Raw genomic sequence first — 14,718 nt, forward strand, 5'->3', positions numbered from 1 at the left:
AAACATGCTGGAGCCAGCAGAAAACTGATAAAGCACTGAGCTGTACATTATTTTAAACTGCACTCAAAAATTACATGCTCTAGGTTAAAACCATAGACTTCTCCCCTCAACACAAACTGAACTTAGGAGTTGTCTCAAGTACTACTTAGTTTGGTCCCTTACATTTAAACCAGCCCCAGCCTCTTTCAGAAGAACTAGGATAGATGTTCTTCTGAGGTTACAAACCTGGAACCAGCTGTTTAAATCCTGTTCCTTCCGGTCACGGGATTGGTGTCCTCTGAGGTGCCACCCGTGGGACTTGGCCAGGAGGGGCTGCCCCTCTCCAGCTATTGTCAGTCTGCAGGGATTTGGTGCTGATGCAGGCCTGGCATCACCGTGGAAGGTGGAAAGAAGGGAAATAACTAGTTTTAAAAGCAAAGGGATACAATTTGGGTTTGTTGATCTGGCTATGCAAGTGATAGGATAAACTGTGTAACATTTTAATGTTACAAAACACAGGTGTGGTTGGAAGCAAATTTCTAAGGTTTTGGGAAAACTGCTGGATGTGGCAAATGCTGCAAAGGTTAAAAATACAATAGAAAAGCAGGGGCCTTTAGTTTCCTAAAGGTGTCTGCCTTTGCAAAAATTCTGCCTGCTGCTGTTTTATTCCATCAGATAGCTCACATTAAAAGTACTTTCAAGTAGCATTAACAAGTAATTTCTTGAACAAAAAGAGCAGTGCAACTTCTGTGGCCTGTGTATTTCGGTGTTGGGATTGGCTCTGACTAGGTAAAATTCTAATTAAAACTTATCTTGAAATGATTAATTTATTTCAAGTCCCTTTTCTCTGCAGAGAATAACTGCAGGACAGGAGTTCTTTCTTTTTTCACTATGAGACTTTCATAGAGAGAGTAAGTTTACCACAAATAGAACATACTGCCCTGCTTAACCCCAGTCAGCTTATTTACCTTGTTTTTAAAAGTTCCACTACACGCAAGTAGAACTTAATTAGCAGGATTGAAACCCAAGCTGTAGAGTCCTGCTGCTGCTCTCTGCCCAGTTCAGTGGGTGATGCTGCCAGCCCCAGCGGCCAAATGAGCTGTCTGGCAGCAGCCCAAGAGGCTGAAGCAGGGAAGGGAGCTGCTGTCCCTCCATGCTGGGGAGAAGCTCTGTGCAGAAGGGCTGTGCCTGATAGAGGCTTGAGGATTTAGTAGTCCCTAGTGGTTTATGCCTCGCTTGTGTTGTTTAAAATCATTGTTTGGCTTTTTCCCGTGTAACGCAGATATGCAGGAACTGCACGGGCTGCTTCGATCGGCAGATCCAGTGTGTCTCCCTCAACTGCCCCGTGCTTTTCAAGCTCTCCAGAGTGAGCAGAGAACTGTCAAAGGCACCCTATCTCCGCCAGCTGCTTGACCAGTTCTAAATGATCTGTGTTACAGGATTCCAGGTGCTATTTTTTTTTTTCCTTCAGTGTTTACCACACTAAGACTATTGTGCATGGTGCTTTTTCAATTCTCACCTAGTCCAGGATTTCCATTTTAACTGTTGGGTTTATTGTCTGAAGAATAATGAACGTTTACCATAACTAAATTGAAAAAAATAAAACCCAACCCATTTGTTGATCTATGAATAGTTCACTTTTTAAGATGTAAAAATTTCTTCTTCCTTTCATGTTTCTAACATACTGTTTTATAATGCTGATGTTGAAATAGCTCTGTGTAACATCTTGTAAATCCATTTCAAAGTAGAAGTCAAGTTTACTTCCTGGAGGAAGGAGCACTGAAAACCTCTTGAAATGATAAAACCATTCGTGTGTGTTCTTGAACTGTCAGTATCAAGACGTGTTACTTATATATTCTCCATTCACTTTATAATTTTGTCTGCGAAATATTTTGTAAATACACTTTTTTACTTTTCAAACAACTGAGTAAAATAATGTGCAATGACTTTTATACAGATAATTTTAAAGTTGGTTGGTATATCTCCTCCTAAGTTTTGCTTGATTCCAAGTAGATTGTTATTTTGATCAGACTGTGCAAGCAGTAGTACCATGTGTAGCATTTTGAAACATTATTTTCTAAAAATTGCTGTCTTGCTTTAGCTATTAATGGGGCATTGTGAGGAACTGTGCAAAGACATTTTTGTTACAAACCTGTGGGACTGTTGCAATACTTTAAATATAAAATTTTATTCCATTTTTGCTTGTTTTGTATAGACATTTCTATTGCTTCTAAATATGCTTAAAATATTTTCTTTCCTTACGTACTGTACAGTTAAATCTTATTTGCCACCATCTTGACAAAATGTGTATTTAGAATATTTGTATAACTGTATAAAATGGAAAAGGAATTATGTGGTCAGTGCATTGTTTTCTAAACTGGAAATCATTTTGTTTTAGAAGTTAATAATGGAAACCATATTAAAGTTGAATAAAATGATATGGTAAAAAATGATACGGGTTTTTTTTTTAATATTTACTTCAAATTGTTTCCTTCTCTGGCATGCACAATAATGTAAAAACAAGACTGCTCATATCAAAGTTAAGAATCCAGCTTAAACTTTGGGATCTAAAACATCAGTTGAAGTTCTCAGAGGCCTTCCCCAAACCAGAAGAGAAACATTTCCAGTTTTAAATTTAAAACTTGGTCCTTTTCTGACTAATGGAAAAGTCTAGAGAAGGTTTGAAAAAATAGAAGAAAACTTTATTTACATCAAAGAACCTGAGTGCCTTCTCCAGATAAGAATTTATTACAGTCAAGACACCAGTCAGTCTATTAAATGTCACATTACACAGTACAATGTAAAACCCACACCAAGCAGAATAAAAACAATTACATCTATAATAGAAGATCCACAGATTGCAATGCACTTGTATGCAAAGTAACTCTAAAAAAACAAACCATCAAGGCAGAAAGCTTTGCCTGGTCTTGCATTCAAGCATTGGTCACATACAGAATAAAAGTGCAAATGCCAGGAATGAGTGTTTGTAGTACAGCCAGCACTTGGCAGTGCCTCAGGATAAATAAAGTATTAAATGACACTTAGCTGCAAGAGGTTACCTTTCACACTGGAGCAGAGCACTCATCTTCAAACTCTTCCCGGGTTTGTGGACAAAAATAGGATCCTTATCAAATTCAGGTATCTAATTCATGGATTAAAGCTCTTGTCCTCAACAGAGGGATGGCTTTTCTAGCATAAGCAGGGCATTAGTAATGTAAGGCAGTTGCTCCAAGTAATTTCAACCCCCAACATGTAAGTACTTGAGCTTTCTGGAGGACCTGTAACTTAAAATAGATGTGCACTGTAAATAGATCCTCCCTTCAGCTGTAGATACTAGGAAGCAATTTACTATGAAAGGAAATTTGAACATGAGAAAACTAATATTCATTGTGTGAAAACAACCCTTGAGGAACACCAAAACCCAAGAGCAGAGAGCTAAGCCTTGGCCATCGAGGGTGCCTAGAATTGGTATGAGCTGGACTCATCCTTGGAAGAGTCTAGGTCTTGTTTTAAACTTAAATTGCTTCAAGCATTTCATTTTCAGTCAAGGGCAGCCCCTGCTGTTAAAAGCAGGCTGGTTAGGGGAAAAGGAGAACACTTTCTGTCTGTCTATCCCCGTTCAAGTTTAAGACCAGAACTAAGACACTGAAGGCTCCAAGTCCTCATTAAGATGACTCTAAATTTAGGCAGGTCTCCACACATCAGTGGAAAGTGATTCTACATAGATAATTCTTCAGCTTCCACTGTCTTACAGCCACTGCTTTTTGGATCCTTTACTTGTGGGAAAAGGCTGCTCTTACCTTGGCATTCCAGCCTATTGCTCCATCCCTACTACACAGGCCTCCTGCTTTTTAAGGAGGAAATGGGGATGAATTGAAGTTATTCACACAAGAATTAATACAGGCAGGAAAAAAAAAAGTCTTTTGTTTTGTGCAATATTTTTACATTTGCTGGGACAACACTGGTCAGAAACACAAAGAAGTGTCTGTATATACACAGTTGATAAGCTTCTAAGAAATTACAGCATATTTCCCAATGCAGCTTTGATTTCATTTTCTGGGGTTTTTTAGTACTTGATTATGCAAACGGTATAAAGTAAACTATCCATGTAAACTATCCCTGAGAACAGTCTTACATGTAGGACATTCCAATCTGGAATTTCATCAAAACTTAGCATATAAATTGGGGGAGTTTAGAATCTTCCTGGTTTCCCAGTATCTTTCTTTAAATATCATTTTCTTCTGGCACCATGATTTCAGGTATGGGGAAACTTTTTTATAGCGATGTCAACACAGGTGAATCCAGGGGGATGGCAGCTCCAGGGGGAGCTGCCACAGAGCAGTTCCTGTATCTTTCATTGTGTGCCCTGCACCTTCTCCCTGCCCCTCCACCAGTGGGATTTCTCCTCACCATCAGCTGACACCCCCTACTTCCCACACACACAGAGCAGAGTGCAGGAGGAAAAACGGGAAGAGGAAACACGGTGAAATGCAGGCTCCAGCTGCCCTCATTCCATCCCCTCTCTCTGCCTACCACACTGTTTGCTTCCACGTCACACCAGCAAAGCAGACAGGGCCACACAGACTCACTCCTGTCACCTGTGCCCAGGCCAGGGCTGGGGCTGGCATTTACCATCCCTGGAAGCAAACAGAACCCTCGTGCCACAAGTGAAACAAGGCTGCATTCTACAGTGCAGGCTCATGCATTGCACTGGAAAAAGATGCCACAGAAGGAATCCATCTAATTCACACAGTGGCATTTAAGTGCCAGGAGCAGAAAGAGAGGGAGGCTGTGCAACATAGCGAGCCATTAACAAAAAAACTTTCACTACAAGTTGATTCTGGCTTCTTATTAACTTCCCAGAAGAAAAGAAAAAGCCATTCAAGCCTAGGTTGCATACTTGAAGGACAAGAAAGGAAACAAAAGCAGAGCTGGAAATCCAGGGAACATCTAACATTCTGTGCTATGTTACACCTAGAGCCCTTTTGTTACTAAATGAAACCTCTTAGCAGGAAAAATACTAATAGAAGTGCAAAGTTAAAAACCCCAAACAAGAGTACATTCTTATCACACAGACTTTAAAAAATACTTCACTGATTTGGAGCTCCAAGCTGACAAAAGGCAAGATTACTATTCAGAGACAGATTTTGCCATTTTCTGCTACTTTTTTTCCTCTTACTGGGAGGGCTCCCTGGCATGGCTGCACCTGCCCAGGGTTTCCTGCTTAGCAGCAATGAATCTTCACCTACAAACCACTGCTTCTCCACTAGGGAGAGTCCATCTCCATGTCATCCCCCAAAGAAAAAACCCAAATGTCACCAAGCCAACTGGCCAGGGGCAAGTAGTCATACTGGAAAGGATTGTCTCATTGGTAATTCCCTCTCCTCAAATCTTCATTGTAACACATAACCCTGTTAAGTCTTGGGACAGGAAACCAGAGTAGTTGTGATTACCTTAAACAACTGGCTTAAAAATACCATATATTAAGCAATCTCTTTTACCTGAAGGGAGCCAGCAAGAAAGGTGGAGTGGGGCTTTTTACAAGAGCATGTAGTGATAGAACAAGGGGGAATGGCTTCAAACTGAAAGAAAGTAGGTTTAGATTAGGTATCAGGGAAAAAATCTTTCCTGTGAGAGTGGTGAGGCACTGAAACAGGTTGCCCTGAGAAATTGTGGATGCCCCAGCCCTGGAAGTTTTCAAGGCCAGTCTGGATAGAGTTCTGAGCAACCTGGTTCAGTGGAAGGTATCCTTGCCATGGCAGCAGGTTGGAACTGGATGATCTTTAAAGGTCCCTTCCAACTCAAACCATTCAACAATTACATGATAATTTTATCATCTTCTGTGTACATTTGTTGATTTCAGCAGTAGTGCCATAATTAAAATTAGAAAAGTACTTTAGATTATTTAATTTGTTGACATTGTTTAGTAGGTTGGAGTTATGCATTTGAGCAGGTAAACAATGGCCCATTTTGTGCCCTTTCTCATAAACTGCTTTTAAGTGACCCAAAGGCATGGTTTCACTCCTAAGAAATAATTCCCATTATTTTCTTGTCTTTGTCTCAGAACCAAAAATTCCTGTAGTTTGCCAAAAGGTTATTCAATTTGCAGCTGCTGGGCATCACCAGAAATTTTAACTGATTTGATCACACACAACTTTCAAACACAGTAGAAACATTCCTCCTTCTCAAGGTAAGAAAGTTCAGCATTATTGGTAACAGATGTCTCTCCTCTCTCATGAAACCATTTTGTGACAAACCATCTCAGACCTGTACCTTTCACCCACCTCAAAAAACTGAGTAGTCTGAGCAGTCCCCTTCTTTCCCAGTTATTACAGCATCTCTTCCTTGGATGCATGCCTCATATTTAGAAAACATCTTTTACGTTTTAGCAGCTTTGGCATAGCCAAACATTTATCACGTTGCCCCTCTCACATCACTGACGACCTTCCCACTCCAATACATATCCCTGCAGGCTGAAAATGAAAGAGGAGAAAGGACTGGGAAAATGAGCATGCTGAGCTCTGCACCACTATGAAAGGATTCCTGAACCACTTGACAACAGCTACAATTCAATTGCATTTCCATTTAAAAAAAAAAGTCAGCTTTGACTCTGTTCACTCTTCTCCCAGTCAACACTCCCATTTTGTCTCCCAGGGGAGCCATCAGCAACCACTGGAGGATCACCCAATGCATTGTCCAGATGGGGCTGGAGAGGGATTTCGACTGGAGAGTCCCCTGGTATCCTATGGGAGGTGTCCGTCAGAGAGTTTTTCAGCTTGTCATTCATTTCTACTACCTCAAAGTCTGCATCATTCCACTCTCTCTCGTGCTCCTCCTCATCCTCAGTGAGCCTCGAGTTCCACAACAAAGTTTTCCGGGTCTCCCTGTCACTCGCTTCTTGCGAGTCACGCTGCTGGGGCCAGTTGGCCAGTTTGTACATGGCGGGGAAGAGCAGGACTGTCACCAAGGAGGTGGCAAAGGCAGTGTACATAACGACAGGAACCTGGTGGTACCTGCCTTGGAGATAGCCCACCGCCACGGGGATGCACATCTCGCCCAGCGCCGCGCCCACCACGAACAGAGAGGCCGTCTTCCCTTCCACCACCGTGTACTGCTCGATCCAGGCGATGCCGCTGGGGAAGATGGTGGCCATGGACGCTCCGTAGACGGCTGTGCCCACCCACAGCGCGGCCCGGTAGTGGGCGAAGAAGGCCAGGGCCGTGGAGGAGGCAGCGGAGCACAGGAGGCTCATCGCGATCATGGTGGCAGGGGACAGGAAAGCAGCGCCGAATATCGCCGCGCCTCTGCACACGGCAAACGTGCCCCAGAAGACAGAGTTCAAGGTGGCTGCTTCGCTTTCCTTCATCTCAGCAAAGACCATTGCGTAAGTGTATACATAGGAGCCATAAGTGACCTCAGCTCCCACGTAGAACAAGAAGAACACGAACAAGAGACCAACGAGAGGCCAGTGGTATTTGGCAAGCTTGTCCTTCTGCGCAGAAGCCTTTGATTTGTCTCTAGTTGAGCTGCTCTTTAAAAACAAAGCAAAAAATAAGATGAAAACTAAGAGAATATAGGTCCCTATGAAAATATAGGACCACAAAAAGCTCTCATTGCGATGGTCATTCAGTGCTGGTGTAGTTGATGCAGCCGATGCTGTCGGCACAGACCTGAGGACAGACTGGTTTGTCTTTTCAGCCCCTGCAAGTTCCTCAGATGTAGAACTCCCCAAGTCCATTTGAGCCACCATAGGAGCCAAAAACGCACCAGCAGCAAAGCAGAAGTGCAAAGCCTGCAAGTGTGGCCCAGCCTCTGATCCCCAGGTATACAGTGCCAGTACATTGCCACCTGCAGATCAGAGAGAAAAACATTCATTTTAGTCTGAGACCAGATATTGTTTAAAAGAAAATAAAAAACCAACAAAACAAAACAAACCGTAACCTATATTGCTAATTCAATGTACAATAATGCCAGGTTTAGCAAATACAATGTGTAAAACAGCAGTTTACTGAAACTCTGCCTTAAATCCATGTGATCACTTGAGCTTTAGGAGCATATTCAGAGCAGTCAAAACAAAGAGTCACACAGTGGCTTAATCCAGCAGCAATGGACAGACATAACTGTGCCAGGGGAGGTTTAGATGGGGTGTTAGGAAAGATTTTTTCATGGGAAAGGGTTGTTAAGCATTAGAACAGGCTGCCCAGGGAAGTAGTTAAGTCACCATCCCTGGAGGTACTTAAAAGACATGTGGATGTGGCATTAGGAACATGGTTTAGGGCTGGACTCAGCAGTGCTGGGTTAAGGGTTGGACCTGATGACCTTAAGGGTATTTTCCCACTTAGGGACCCTATGATGCTGTGGTTCTAATTACCCTCCTTGACAATATGCAGCATTTTTCAGCCTTTTTTAAAAAGGAAATTTAACTGCTTCTCATTTCTCTAAGTATCAAAAGCAACAATGCCCAATGCTAAGAATCAGAGGAACAAAAACAATATTTAAAATTCATTAAACAACATCCCAGGAAAAATAACAATTCACTTACTAATGATGGGCTGGGCCCACCACCCCACTGTGTTCAAATGACTTTCCAGAAACAGAAGGGTTTACATCGATACTGCTGTAAACACCAAACTACAACACCATTAGATCAAAAATAATGGAAGGAAATAAGATTACAGAGAGGTGTTTTGAAGTAGTCCCTCAGAAAAATGCTGGAAAACAAAACAGTAATCAAATTCCCGTGCTGCAGTACAGCAGCCCTTGTCATTCAGCACTCTTCCAAATCAATTCAGTTTTTCTTCACTGCCTTGCTGTGAGTTTCTTCTGCTACTCCTGCTCAGCATGGGGAGTCTCCCTGGCTCTGAGTCTGATCCAAGCAGTACACCCACTGAAGGTATTTTTACCACTGGCTGACAAGATTTTTCAATACAAAGAATTTTTAAACCAAGTGCCATGTATAACAATCTTAGCAGAGGCAGCAAATACAGCTCTGCACTCAGTTTATTTAACATGACCTGTGCTGTGCAAAACCATCTCTTCACTACTGGATCCTGTACCATGCTCTTTTACATCTTAGCAGAGCTCCCTCAAACCCCACAGAATTAAGGCAGACACTTCACACGTGCAGCCATCATTCCTCTTTGTTGCCAACCAGCCAAGCCACCCTAGCCAAGCCCTGGCTGGGATGCTTCCAGAGCTGTTTGGATGGCTAAGCTAACACATGAGTCAGCTCTTTCTCAGAAATAACCCTGCCCTGAAGGTGATCAACCAGCTCCTGTAGTGCCTTGCTGGTTAGTAAGCATCCCCAGGCTCCAGCAGGAGGGCAGCAGAGTCAGCACACGCTGCTGGAGAGGTGCCAGGAGTGGCTGCCCGGTGTTGCTTCACCACCACGTGCTACAGCAATGCCAGAACACTCTGCTGACTGATGCACTTTGGGCATTTGCTCATCTCCATGTGCAAGTATGCCAGCATTTCCCAGGCATCTCTAAGCGTGCTCAAACCCTCTGCTGTGGCCTTGCCTCCTGATGCAAACTGCCTGCTAAAGCCAGCCATCCCTGAGCCACCCGTGCCCAGGGACTCCTTTTGTGAGAGCTCGTTTTTCACACCTCCAGTATAAACTGACCCTTCTGACCACACCTATACTTGCTCTGCAACTTCACCAACACATCTCAGGATCATAGAAGCATTTTGGTTGGAAAAGATCCTCGAGATCATCTTCCTCCAATAATAATCCTCTGCTAAGAAACTGGGTTTGAACAGCTTTCCAGCAAAAGTGCTGGATTGGGATTTTTTTTGCCCAGGCCATTTGCAGGATGCACATGACTTAGAATTGGGGGAACAGAACAAATTTGTATTCCCAGCCACCTAAGCATGGCTGGCCAAAGGTGGAAAACATCCCTTAATTCAGGGAGATGGGCACCATGGTGCTGTGAACTCCCAGCTGCAGATGGGCAACTCTGCCAACAGCAGCCATAAGAATCCCAAACACCAAGGCTTTGCTCAGGACTAGCTTACCCTGACCAGCTTCCTGTAAATGAGCAATTTAAAGAAAACGTTGCTAAAAGAACACAGGGCACTTTCTTTATGCCTGTAATGGCCCACTGAAATGCAAATTGATCTTCTCCAGGAACCGACCCCTAAAGGAAGGCCTGTCTCACTCACTCACTCACTCACTCACTGACTGGAAGCCTCAGGACCAGACTAATCCAAGAACCACAACCAGGTAAAACAGTTCCCCTCTTTTAATTCAAGATGTATCACAAGAAAAACCAGCAACTGTTTTGGTATGCTAAACTTTCCAATTCTTTTGCTGAAAGAACTGTCAGAGCACAGGGTCCCCTACCTGTGTCCAGAATTCCCATGGAACCTCCAATAACTGACATCAAGATGGTCAATACCAGGGATTGCTTACACCAGGGTATCACATAAAGACCAGCTGCTGTTCCAAGCATGGAGAAGGCTGCAAAGGTTAAAAAACGAAACACTCACATACAACAGTTTCCATTTAGATAACACAGAAGAACAAGAAATACAAATAAATTCATGATTCTTACAGTTACAGATAATCCTAATAAGCGATGCAATGTAAATACCTCAATCTGTGATTGGCATCCACAGCTGGAAAGTTCAGTATTTTTTAGTTGAAAAAAGAGGAGTTTCATCAGGATATAAACCCTGCATGACAAACTTCTCTGGCTAAAGCAAAGAGAGGAGTAGCTCCTGCTAGGACACTAAGAAGTCTTCTGCAAACTTCTGATTTAGAAATGCAACTTCAGTGTGAAACCAGCAAAACAGGGGTTTGAACAGTGTCAAGCCTGTCCTCTGAGAACTGCACAACATTTAATCTGGCTCCATTTTTGAAAGAACCCAAATAACTAAGCTCTTAAAGATCCTATAAAGTAATTGTACCTTGTCCACCAAGTGATCTTCATATAAAGATGCTGACTTTTATTTCTATTTTGTTCTCACATGAGGGATGTGTTCCAAGGGATTTTTCTGGGGTTTTAGACAGAACTACAAAATTTCTCATAAATAAATTTTGCAGCAACTCATTACCTGTATTTGTTTTGCCATTATTGGCTACACTTGCAACATGCCATTTCAAAGAATATTTTTAGCAGATGGAAATTGCTTTTATTACCATTTGGGAGGAGGTTCAGCAGTTCAATTCTCTGCTTATAATTGCCTCCATAATAAAACAACCTGCAATTAATATCTTGAACAGCAAGTATTAGGTTCTTAGAAAGCTTGTACCAGCTCAGCTGTCGCTATTCTTTTTTAAATCAATACATGATCATAGATGCAGCAGATACTAAAAACAACAATGAGGCCCGATGTATTTAAGAATTTAGGTTGATTCCAAAAAAAAAACCAGCAACAATGTCCAGAACCCTAAAGACCTTGCAAGATATTTGGAATACATGCCTCAAAACATTTTTAAGGTGGTGTGCATGCTGAGCTGCATGAAGCAAAACACGAGATTGGGAATACTAAGCGCAGGTCCTCAGGTGCCACACTCAAACCTGAAAAGTAACTTCTCAGCAAGGGCTCAGTTATCCACTTCAGATCTATGCCTGATAACCAGCACTTAAAATTTCCTTGACAAACACAGAAGATGTTTTCAATTTTTCCTCTGTATAGTTTTTCTCTGTAGCCGAGTTCTGGCAGTTGAAAGATGGGAGGCAAAACTACACAAACCAAAATCTCTTACAGGCAGCCTTCAGATGATTAAAATGAGAACAGGTTCAGTAGTTCAAATTGTGGTCTTGCCATAAGCACTACCAAACCGGAAAGGATGAGGAGATCCATCATTTCCCAAGCATTGTTAACAGACAGCTATTCTCGGGGAAAGAAGGAAATACTAAACTATTTCAAGTTCACCTAGGTTTCTGCAGGTGTGTGCACTGACTCCATTACAGAAGGCAAAGTCTGACTTGGTCAGGTGCACAAGGAGGGGGTTAAAGGAAACCCATCCCACAACTGCAAACACTAGCAATGGGAAAAGGGATCTTACCTGAACTGACCATATGATTACAGCATGGTCCTTATGGGAGGCACAGTTCCCTGAACTAAGGGGAAGAAGAGTGAGCCCTTTACATTTTAATCACATTTTAATCCCTAATTTAGAGCACAAAGGCACTTGAAAGTAAAAAAGACAGGGCTTCCACTATTTCCAACTCTAAAAGGAGGCCCTCCTTTCTGGATGCTGAGTGTGGCTCCTGGATCCCTGCCGGCTGAGCAGCCTCGCTCTGCCTGGACAAAGCCGGTCCAGTGCTCCTACAGGAGGAAGTTTCCACAGGTCCAGAAAACTAAAGTCATCAGCTGTGGTACCCACAGTTTAAATGTTTCCACCATTACAAACAGTAATTAATGTTTCCCACTGTAAATAAGTTAAAATTTGGCTACAGCCCTCCAGTCAAAGGCCACAGGCTTTCGTCCAGTACACGAAGCTGATCGTGACTGATGAGCGCTAAGGGAAGAGGAAGCTCCCCCCATGGAAATGGGCCTCAGCGAGACAGCCGGAGGTTTCTGCTGCACACACGGCAGCCCAAACACAGCTTCCTGTTCCGCGTGTGTCGCTACAGAAGCCTGTTATGTTCCAAGAGCACCTACACTGTGCACATTACTTGATGCAAACAAAAAAAAGCCGAGTTGTTCTTTTCAGTGCGAACATTTTCAGTGCGATTTGCCGATCCATGCAGATTATGCCCGTTCAATCCCAGTTCCCGCTGCGGCCGTGCCCGGCGGGCCCGGGCTCTGGGCAGCGATGCTGCAGCGCGGCGGTGCCCGGCACACGCGGTGCCACCAGCCAGACAGGGCGACATGGCGGCATCCGCGGGCATCTGGGAGAACAGCACCACATCCCACGGACCCTCCCGCTCCCGGGACTCGGCACCGCATCTCCCTCTGGGGCTGCGCTCGCTGCGGAGAAGCAGAAGTTGCCCCGGACAGCGTCCGAGAGGGCGACGCCGCCGTCCGGCGGGGCACACTCACCGAGCAGCAGAGTGGCGTTCATGCAGTCCAGGAGCACCCCGCCGACCACCGACCCGCCCAGGGAGCCCAAGGACCGGCCCACGAAGATGTAGTAGATGTCGCTGACGTTCTTGCCGACATTGGCGGCCAGTGTGGGGAAGGTGGGACCCAGCACCGCGATGCTCATCCCCTGCAGGGGAGAGTGCGGGGTCACCTCGCCCGTCCCGCGGCAGGGTCCGCACCGCCCCCGCAGCCCCGGTGCCGCCCTCGCTCACTCATTCACTCACCAGCCCCAGGAAGGAGGCGCAGAGCGTCCCGGAGATGCACCAGCGCAGCGCGGCCCCGTCCCCGCAGCGCCCGCAGCGCCATCCGCCGCCGGCCGCCCCCGCCGCCGCCTCCGTCTCAGTCTCATTCTCAGTCTCCTCCGCCTCGATGAAGGGGACGCGCAGCTCTCGATCGGCCTCGGCCATGGCTCCGGCCGCCGGCTCCGAGGGCCGCTCCGGGCCCGAGGAGCGCGGCTCCGGCGGCCCCGCCCCGCGCACGGCGGCTGGAGGAGCGAGAGGAGGAGCGGGAGCAGCGGCGGGCTCGGAGCCGGGGGGCGGCAGCGCCGCTTCCATCTCCGCCGGGGGCTCCTCCGGGGAGCAGGGCTCGGCGCTGGGGACCGACATTGCCGGGGCAGCTGACACTCCACACCGCTGCAAGTTCGTGCCACAGTGCCCGAGGAAGTGCCCTTATAAACCAGCATTTATTTTTAACCTGTGTTATCACTCAAACTGCGCTCGACCTTTCAATCAACCCATCATAAACGGTCTTTGCCTTCCACAATGACCGCGTTATGGCACGGTGATAAAGCTTCTCAAGAGAGAGAGAGAGAGAGAGAGAGAGAGAGCGCTGCTGAGTCTGCTAAGCACAGGTATTAACACATTAAAAGTTTTAAGCATTAAAACTACATAAATTCCTATCGCTCACGTGGAGCAGCTCACAGACTGTGCAACACATCTCAGTGCGTGCTCCCTGTCTGGCACGGAGCTGCTGCTCCCTCTAAGAAAAGCTCTGAGTTTCACCGTACTTGGTAAGTTCAAGTGTCACAAACAACTCGAAAGTTAATTCCAAACCGCACTGCTTTGTTTTGCGAGTTGTTCCTACCAAGTAGATACTGGGATGGATAGTGCATGGACAGTGAGCAACCCATTCCGTTTCTCCTGGCACTGGCAAGCATGTTGCAAGTCCCTTCCCGTCCAGGATAGCCTGGGCGCATTGAGGCATTTAAAAAAAAAAAAAAAAAAAAAAACAAAAAGAGCGCCTCCTTGCTACAAGTAACGCTGCCACATAATATGTGAACCTGATCGATCCCACGTTCCTACCTTCGGAGGAGCGCAGAGTCTGCACCATGAGGTGTCTGCAGAAAACTGCTGAGCTTCTGCTCATACGTCCAGCAGTAGAGACAATTCCAGATAAAATAATAATTTCAACTATAAAATAACAGTACTCAAACTACATTTCTAGATATTAGTATTTTGCCTGGTTTGAAATGCCTCCCCCAGGCTTCTCCTCACTGTTGTTTTACACACTTACAAAGAGGCTTTGTACATTGAGTGTACAAATGGCAACAGCACACAGACACTTACAAAGGTTTTCGACACCTTTTTCAATTTTTAATTTGAACTGCAAGCAGCCCAGGGAATAACCCCAGGTGAAAAGGGAATATTTCACCCATATCATAGATATATTTATTAAAGAAAATAAATAGTTGGCTCTACTACAAAG

The 14,718-nt window shown here is 44.8% G+C and overlaps 2 protein-coding genes across 3 annotated transcripts in view; one reads left to right on the forward strand and one right to left on the reverse strand.

The window, feature by feature from the left end:
• The window catches only part of REV3L (REV3 like, DNA directed polymerase zeta catalytic subunit), a 112,756-nt gene extending 110,327 nt beyond the window's left edge, over positions 1–2,429 (forward strand). For both annotated transcript variants that reach the window (XM_059842280.1, XM_059842281.1), the window contains exon 32: positions 1,262–2,429. In XM_059842280.1, coding sequence (XP_059698263.1) covers positions 1,262–1,402 — 141 coding nt within the window. In that variant the 3' untranslated portion in view covers positions 1,403–2,429. The remainder of the gene's footprint in view (positions 1–1,261) is intronic.
• A 230-nt stretch (positions 2,430–2,659) lies between these two features.
• MFSD4B (major facilitator superfamily domain containing 4B) lies at positions 2,660–13,634 on the reverse strand. The gene is made up of 4 exons (XM_059842282.1): positions 13,239–13,634; positions 12,973–13,141; positions 10,322–10,438; positions 2,660–7,827 (listed from the first exon to the last, which is right to left on the reverse strand). Exons 1-4 carry the CDS (start codon positions 13,617–13,619, stop codon positions 6,578–6,580), a joined length of 1,917 nt encoding a protein of 638 aa, XP_059698265.1. The 5' UTR covers positions 13,620–13,634; the 3' UTR covers positions 2,660–6,577.
• Between the last annotated feature and the right edge of the window lie 1,084 nt (positions 13,635–14,718).

Source organism: Haemorhous mexicanus, chromosome 3, assembly GCF_027477595.1.
Source record: "Haemorhous mexicanus isolate bHaeMex1 chromosome 3, bHaeMex1.pri, whole genome shotgun sequence".
NCBI classification, from domain to species: Eukaryota; Metazoa; Chordata; class Aves; order Passeriformes; family Fringillidae; genus Haemorhous; species Haemorhous mexicanus.

Excerpts from the sequence above, each read along its gene's own strand:
- MFSD4B (XM_059842282.1), bottom strand. The coding sequence starts at position 13,619 with ATGTCGGTCCCCAGCGCCGAGCCCTGCTCCCCGGAGGAGCCCCCGGCG. Across the intron at positions 13,142-13,238 it reads GCGCCTCCTTCCTGGGGCTG|GGGATGAGCATCGCGGTGCT; the intron begins GTGAGTGAATGA and ends TCTCCCCTGCAG. Across the intron at positions 10,439-12,972 it reads GAACGCCACTCTGCTGCTCG|CCTTCTCCATGCTTGGAACA; the intron begins GTGAGTGTGCCC and ends TAACCTTTGCAG.